This window comes from Gossypium raimondii, chromosome 12 (assembly GCF_025698545.1).
Source record: "Gossypium raimondii isolate GPD5lz chromosome 12, ASM2569854v1, whole genome shotgun sequence".
In the NCBI taxonomy this organism is placed as follows: domain Eukaryota; kingdom Viridiplantae; phylum Streptophyta; class Magnoliopsida; order Malvales; family Malvaceae; genus Gossypium; species Gossypium raimondii.
In genome coordinates, this window is record NC_068576.1 from 16,030,544 (window position 1) to 16,039,023 (window position 8,480).

Here is an 8,480-nt window from a genome sequence, read left to right on the forward strand (position 1 = left end):
TTTTCCAAATGATTGAATAATTTGGAATTGGTGAACTACTCATGGGCAAGTTGTTCAATGAAGTCCACTTCATGTACATCAGAATCTTTAGCAAGTTGCTTGCAAACATTAAACACATGTAATTGTAATGTCATGTTTCTGAAAGATAATTTTAGAACACCATTCCTGCAATTAATTAAAGCACTAGAAGTTGCAAGAGATGGACAACCTAAAGTAACAAAGATTTGTACATTTGAATTTGAGACAAGATGTGTGTCTAAAATAATAAAATCAACTAGAAAGAAAAATTTGTCAACTTGAACCAACACATCTTCTTCTACCTCTTGAGGAATTTTGACAGACTAATTAACTAATTAAAGTGTGATAGATATCAGCTTAAATTCACCTAAACCTAACTATTGATAAACAGAGAAAGACAAAAGATTAACACTAGAACCAAGATCAAGCAAAGCATGCTCTATTATAGTGTTCCCAATGATGCATGGAATTATAAGGCAACCATGGTCTTTATATTTAGGTGTTCTGATATGCTAAATGATTGAACTCACATGTGCAGTTAAAAAAGCTTTCTTTTGCACATTATGTTTCCTTTTAATTGTACACATATCTTTCAAAAACTTAGCATGAAACGAAACTTGTTTAATTGTATCCCATAAAGGAATATTAATCTTGACTTGTTTGAAAATTTCTAAAATTTCATCATTTTGATTCAGATTCCTTATTGGTTGCAATATTTGAGGGAAAGGAGTTGAAATCACACATTGTTGTTTGTCTAGGTTGTCAGAACTTCTAGGCTTACCATCATCCCCACCACTAGATTGAGGAGAGAAAGAAGGCTCTTGGGCTTTGGAAGGAATGCTCTTGTCAATGGCCTTCCCACTTCGAAGTGTTGAGATGGAATTCACATCTTCTTTTTGAATTTTGATGGGACAAGGAACATGATATTGAGTAGAAGGATTAGGTTGAGATTGAGCAAAAAACTTACATTTTCTTGAATGCGCAATGAGGCTGTCAACATAGAAAGTGTGCTATTGATTTCATTGATATCTTATGAAGTCTGATTGTTGACATTTGTTTGTGTTTGCATGAATTCTTGCAATGTTTTCTCTAAACTTTTGACCTGCAGAGATGGATGGGTCAGAGTGTTGGGAGGTTTTTGAGGTCGGGGGAACCGAGCATGATTATTATCTTGCCAGTTGAAGTTAGAATAGTTTCTTCATTGAAGGTTGTAAGTGTTATAGTACGAAGAATGAATGGGTTTTTTGAATGTTTCCACAACATTCGCTTGATCATGCAACATTTGTTTGAAAAATGAAATGTTTGGACATTCAACAGTAGAATGTTCCATGATTTCACAAATACCACAAATTTATTCAGTTTTTACCGACTTAACTTCTTGTACTTTTTCTAAGCTCCATGGCTTTAACCTTTCTAGGTAAACTAACCATCCTAGCACCCATAAGCCCAAAAACATTTTCCTATGTGACCACTTTGATCAACTTAAAATACATAAATGAATCCAGGATTTTTTATTGCACGTTCTTTGAAGTAGTTGTATAACCTCTGTGCATCCCCTCCTTCAATAAGCTACTTTCTTTTATTTCTTAGATAATTTTAAATATCAACTTGTGTACAATTAATATTGTAATGACTAGTAGAATTTTTAGTTAAATATGATACTTATACTTAAAGTTCGTGACTGTATTTATTTTTAAACTATCTTATAATCTATTTTTCTTTTGACTTACTTCAAACCCATCATCGCTTTGCCCAATTTGCACATTTTGCATCATATTTTACCATCTTTTTTTTTTTACCAATAACCTTCACCAGAGCAAGTGATCTGCTCAAATTAAACATATTTATATAAAACTTTTGCTATTATTATAGAATTGGGAAAACATATGGATGCTGCCGTTTGAAATATATATTATTTCAAAATCTTTAAGCCAGATATTAAACATAAATCTCGTATTAAGTAAACCTACAAAAAAGACAGGAAAACACGAATTTTAAATTTTATTTAGTCCAACAGGTTGAAAAAGACCAACAATTTGACAGTAAGATTCTCTGCCCAAAAGATTCCTTCACTCTACCAAAATTAAAACAGCAGATTTGAACTCTGTGTATAGTAAAATAGAAAACATTTTGTTTAAATTGTCAAATAAAAATACGACAATGAGAGACTTAAAATTGCCTTTCAAACTCATTATTCCTCTCCAGCTGGGTTCTCATACCCACTTAATTATTGATTCATCCATGTCTTTCACAAAAATAGTTTTTATACAAAATTTAAACCTTTAGAAGGGTATTGCCCACTTCATATCTTTATGTAATAATTAAAAATATATGCTTGGATTTTTATTTTTATTTAGTTTAATAACGATCAATTTTCCTGTTTAATAGTTTTTTCAATTTTAGATGATAAGTTTAATTATGGTGGCCTTGGACTTATTGTTATTATTTCTACCAAACCTTTCTTCAAAATTGGCATGAAATCCCATCGTCAGCTTACGTAGATGAGTAGCCAATGATATTCTTTCTTTTATTATTACTGTATGTAAACTCTGGGACCAGGATGAGTCTGAAAATTACGGACTTTTCCTTATTTACTTGTTTACTTGTATCAGTGGTGCTTCATTGCTTTGCTTTGGTTTTTCATCGGTTATCTAAATTTGGGAGTTAAAATTTTCCTTCTTTTTTCATATTAATTTTATCCAGTATTGATTAGCTATACAAACTTGCACGTTATAGCCAAGTACTTTCATCAAATATTATGCTTAAAATGGCATGGCCTGCTTTTGGTGTCCCACCCTTTTAATATTTTTCTATTTTAACTTTAAAAAGCTAAAAATTAACAATATTAAATGTTTTGTTAAAATATATAAAAACTTGATATATTTATTTTCTATTTATCCTAACCAATATGTAATTTTTTTAGAAAAATATTAATTTAAATAGATGATATTAATATTTATTGAGGAGTTGAAAATGTTGTACCAACGGCTCTCTTTTGGATCGAGATGTACGTATTTCTTCATGTTAAAAAAGAAAGAAAAAGTATTAGGTTAAAAAAACTCATGACTTGGAGGTTTTACGGATTTTTCGATGTTCTCTATGTCTCTAGTTTTTATTTCAAAGTGTTGGATCTTGGAGCACGTTTCTATGAGATTCCAAGTTGGTAGTCGAAACCCAAGTTGTAGGGCAACGAGGAGAGCAGTTTGAGTTTGTGGAAGGAGATGAAGGCGGCCATTGACATTGACAAAGCCAAGGAGAAGCATTGATGTCTCTTTCAAGCTCCGTACTCTCTCCTTATCTATTATTTAAATCACTTATTATTGAGGCACTCTTTCTTTGCTGTTAAAAAAGATTCCTCATCTAACTTACTACTCTCACGGACCACTTCCAAGCTTCTTCCTATATATGCTTTTTTATATTTTCATTAATCAGCTTTCTTCTTTTTCTATATAGCTGCTTTTATACTCATTATTTCTCAGTTTCTTCTCAAATGGGTCACTTCGTTAACCTTTTAGTTTTCCTGTCATTTTCTCTAAGCTTCTGTTTGTTTCCTGGCACAGTATCAGCTCAACTAAGACAAAATTTCTATGCTAATTCTTGCTCAAATGTAGAAGCGATTGTTAGAGGTGAAGTGGCCAAGAAATTCAGCCAAACTTTCGTCACAGTTCCTGCCACTCTCCGTCTCTTCTTCCATGATTGCTTTGTCCAGGTTTTTTTCCAACACTTTTTTTTTTTCTGAAGATTACCCTTTTCTCCATTTCGCTTAAAATGTATCAACCTTTGATCGCAAGTGCATTTATTGTTTCTAACAGGGATGTGATGCTTCGGTTATGATTGCATCTACCGGTAGCAACAAAGCTGAAAAAGATCACCCTGATAACCTGTCGTTAGCCGGAGATGGATTTGACACCGTCATCAAAGCTAAAGCAGCGGTTGATGCGGTTCCAAGTTGCAGAAATAAGGTGTCTTGTGCTGATATCTTGGCTTTGGCTACCCGTGATGTTATTGCTATGGTATGGTTCGTTCCTATTTCTTTGATATTACCACAATGATTGTTTGACGTTGTTGCAGATATGTTAGTGAATGTGATCTGATTATAATTACAGTCTGGTGGACCTTCTTATGCTGTTGAATTGGGGAGATTGGATGGGTTAAGCTCGACAGCTGCTAGTGTCAATGGAAAGCTTCCTCACCCAACTTTCAACTTGAATCAGCTTAATTCGCTTTTTGCAGCAAATGGACTCAGCCAAACTGACATGATTGCTCTATCAGGTCTTATTATTACCACAACTTCAATGTCTGCATTTCCAACATAAGCTTCCCATGTTAAAAGGCTCTCATTGGTTTTATGTTTTTGCAGCGGCACACACTCTTGGATTCTCACATTGCGACAAGTTTTCCAACAGAATATACAATTTTAGCCGTCAAAATGCAGTGGACCCAACGCTCAATAAGGACTATGCTACTCAACTTCAACAAATGTGCCCCAGGAATGTGGACCCAAGGATAGCCATCAACATGGACCCAAACACACCCAGGACATTTGACAATGTCTACTTCCAGAACTTGCAGAAAGGGCAGGGCCTTTTCACCTCCGACCAGGTTTTATTCACGGACACAAGGTCTAGACCTACTGTAGACGCCTGGGCCTCCAACTCCCAGGCTTTTAACCAAGCCTTTATTACTGCTATGAGTAAGCTGGGTCGGCTAGGTGTCAAGACTGGGAGGAACGGCAACATTCGTAGAAACTGTGCTGCCTTTAACTGAGAAAAAAAGTTGGGTTCTTGAAGCTGAATTTTTGTTATACAAAGACGTGTGTTATTTAGTTTCTGGTAAGATTTCTTGGTATTGTAACGAGTTAGAGAAAGGGTTTGGAATGATTGAATCGTAAAAGTCAAATAAATAGATGATGTGACAGTGACAGCAAACGTTGTTTGAGCCTAATTGGATTGGATTGGATTGGATCGGGAAAATGAATGTTTAGTTATGATGTTATATACCAGTACATACCTAACATTACAAGGAAATAAGACTAGGCAAAAGCAACAAAAGTAAGCTCACCAAATCAATCATACAGCAATTGCAAATTATATGCTTTACAATTATGAAAATCAGTGTTCACTAAAACAATGGATAACAGGTGGAGATAGTTGCTAGCCTATATGGATCCTTATGAAGTGTCGATATAAATGGATTTCACCTAGCTGAGACATTGCACCTCCGGGATAAATCAGAACCGTCAAATATTTACAAAGTAATCAGCATCATCCAAAACTACTGTGTTTGTACTTATTTACTTCATCTATTCTATAAAAATGGTATGCTCGAGATCAATGTTAGAGTGGAATTCAAAACTGAAATAACTCAAAATTGCTATGGCTAGAATCTGGTTGAACGCAAATCATGAAGCCGATTATTTCCAGCTCACTCTTCTGAAGCAAGCAGGCACGCCTTCTCCAGTTGTGTTGGCCAGTCCACTCCTACAAGCAAGGGATTCAACTCCATCGCAACTCGAAAGTCTAAGATTGATGCAGAAATGGGTCCATTTTGTTTTGGTGCATATCTCATGGGCTGCATCCCATTCAAACAGGCCATGGACCAACTGTGGCCTTGGTCAATAAGTTTCTTTCCTGATCTCGAGCGAGCCAGTTCCAAACAGGGTTTGATCAATCTCTTCATGTAAACATCAAGGCTATTGTTCAAAAAATTGGCACAATCCATAGAGATATTTAGTCCCTCCATCTCCAACTTCTGTTCCAACCTCTTCCTCAAAGAACCGCTGTCAGGTAGTTCGCCCCGGCAATAACAAGTTTCGGAAGCAGATGCTGCTCGGTTCCATGGTAAATTTCGCATTCCTTTAGTGTTCAAAGTGATGCCAAGTGGAGCTCTAACAGGACTTCTACTGTAAGCGCCCGGACTTCCCGTAGCTTGATCAACCTCTTCTCCATCCTCGACAGAGCCAGGCGGTCTGCTACCCAAAGAAAGCAACTCAGTAGCACTCTGCTGTTCTTGAACTTTACGAATTGCATCCTCACAGGTAGTATTGTTATGGCTCTTCCCATCAGGCCCTGAAGGACTTGGGCGGTCCCTCAACTTACGATCACGAAGATTCGGAGTCCGACTCTTACGAGGGGATTGAGGAAAGTCTTTGCACAGTGACTGAAGATTGCTTCTTTGGTACCCATTTGACGCTTTAACACTTAAAGAAGCTTCAAACTTGTTCTCCACCGATGGAGGAGTCTTTGAAAGCGAAGCATTTCTAACAATTGATATCAGGAGATTATTATGAAGACGAACATTTTCTCTCCCTATTGTATCAATGCAGAGCTTATCAAACTCGGGTTTCCCAATCCTAAGACTCAAAAATCTAGTAAGCAGATTGAAGTACTCCTCCGTTTTTATACGCCCAATCTTCCTTACAATCTGAGATTTCAGCTCTAAAGTACCTATTCTGGGAAAATTCCGACCACCTGGCATTTCAGTTTCCAAGTTCCTCAGTATCATCCCAAATCTAAAAATTTCAGCCAAAACCCATATAAAGTTAAACTTATTTCTTAATCAAAATCACCAAAATTCCTAATGTCATTTCATCTATTAACATAGCAAGTCAAAGGGTGATCAAAGTCAAACGGTTTTCTAATAAATCAATAGAAACCAAAAATAAAACAAAAACTCCGACCACAAATCTACCCATCTCAAATCAGAACATTAAATAAAAGAAGGAAACACCTTAACATAAACCATGAACGAGTTCCAGACACCGAAGTTTCAGCTTTATCCATAACCCCCTCGGGGAGGAAAAAGAAGTGAAACGGTTAAGAAAAACAAACTAAAATAGAAATAGAGCAAAAACCCACCTGAAATAACGAACTATGAAACTGAATTCACAATTTTTTTGAACTGAATAAGAGAGTAGAGCAAAAAGAGATTAGGGCATGAAGCGAGCGAGCGAGCAAGCAAAAACTTCTGTTTTTTGGAACCTTCTTTTGGAGTCGTCGAGGTCAAAGGAACACGTGCGCCTTTTTTTTTTTTAAGAAAAAAAAGCAAGTGTAAGTATAAACTAGTGCTGGTTAGCTTTGAGCTTAGTTGTGCGTTGGATTTGTCCGACCATCTACGAGAGTGCATTGGTTTGGTCCAAAGTATCAAACATCAAAATTTCCTTTTGTCAAGAGGAAAGTTCCAGACAGTGAGTGACTACATCACAATGCAATACAATAAAATCATTGGGGTATTCCCTGTTTTTAGATTTTTTTTGCTATCTAGTCGTTACTCTTTTTTCTTTTTTCAGAATTCATGAAATTTGAATATGATGAGAGTAGAAGGTTACCAAAACTATCTTGAAGGTGTTGATGATCATGCTAAGATCATCAGATTTGTTGACGTAAAACTTCGAAGTGATTATTTAAGTGTCAACTGTAGTGATAGTTACACTTAAACACTACGGCTGATTATTACTTGTCATTTTGAAATTCACAATTTTTGAAATAAAATATTTAGGCTTTAAATGATATTGATATTGTGAAAGTATGAAACCTCATATACGAATATCAATCCATTTGAAGCAATTTATCTTAAAGGTTGGATTGGATCGAGATAGAATTGAAGACATATTTCCATAATTCACTTTACATTAATCTTTATTATTATATTGTATCTTGCTATTTTAACAACTATTTAATAGGAGACTGAATTGTAATTAATCTCTAGCATGTTAGCAATTCTCGAAATCTTATATATTTGAGACACTTGTATATGTTTTGTATTGGTATTGATAGTACTTATTTTTTTCATAGTGGAACATGTTTTTGAGAGTGCATGAGAGAGTAAACATGTTTAGTTTACTGTGGAGAACTTAGAGGTGAGTGATTTAGATCCTAAGATACAAAAGTGAGGTTTTTATGTTAAGGTGTGATAAAACTTGAATCATTTGTTGTACTGAGATTAAAGATAGTTGATTTACTCACTGAGCTAGGCTTTAAAGATATAGAGAAAGCGAACTGCGTAAACAATCCTGTGTGTTTTGTTCTTTCATTGTGTTCATCGTAGTGGCAATTGTAGTAGCCACGACAACCATCACTTCCATTAAAGCACTCTATTTTTCTTAGAAATTAGCAACTGTCCGTTTCAACATGTGGTATAAGAGCCTAACACTTAGCTAATGGTGTTTCCTGATGTTGTTAATTGTTAGATATGAAATGATCTTTAATTGCTCGATCCATTTATGTTGAAAGGTTCTAACTATGCTTATTAGATGGCAAGAATGAAAGCCTTCATTAAGTCCACTAATGAGAAAGCATGATGTTTTGTTCTCACAGGATGACAACCACCTATGATTGAGACAGAAGTAGGAAGAATTGAGTTAGCTTGGACCATTGATGAAGAAAGTCTTGCAAATATCATTTGAAAGCTCTTTATGTTATCTTTTGTGATGTCAATGAACAAGAATTTAAGAGGGTATCAAA

At 35.4% G+C, this 8,480-nt stretch overlaps 2 protein-coding genes across 2 annotated transcripts; one reads left to right on the forward strand and one right to left on the reverse strand.

Moving 5' to 3' along the window:
- The first annotated feature begins 3,078 nt into the window (after positions 1–3,078).
- On the forward strand, positions 3,079–4,962 carry LOC105763418 (peroxidase 51). The gene is made up of 4 exons (XM_012581654.2): positions 3,079–3,727; positions 3,831–4,031; positions 4,125–4,290; positions 4,379–4,962. The coding sequence occupies exons 1-4, from the start codon at positions 3,509–3,511 to the stop codon at positions 4,783–4,785; spliced, it is 993 nt and encodes a 330-aa protein (XP_012437108.1). The 5' UTR covers positions 3,079–3,508; the 3' UTR covers positions 4,786–4,962.
- A 128-nt stretch (positions 4,963–5,090) lies between these two features.
- On the reverse strand, positions 5,091–7,097 carry LOC105763417 (uncharacterized). The gene is made up of 2 exons (XM_012581653.2): positions 6,876–7,097; positions 5,091–6,529 (listed from the first exon to the last, which is right to left on the reverse strand). The coding sequence occupies exon 2, from the start codon at positions 6,520–6,522 to the stop codon at positions 5,443–5,445; it is 1,080 nt and encodes a 359-aa protein (XP_012437107.1). The 5' UTR covers positions 6,523–6,529; positions 6,876–7,097; the 3' UTR covers positions 5,091–5,442.
- Between the last annotated feature and the right edge of the window lie 1,383 nt (positions 7,098–8,480).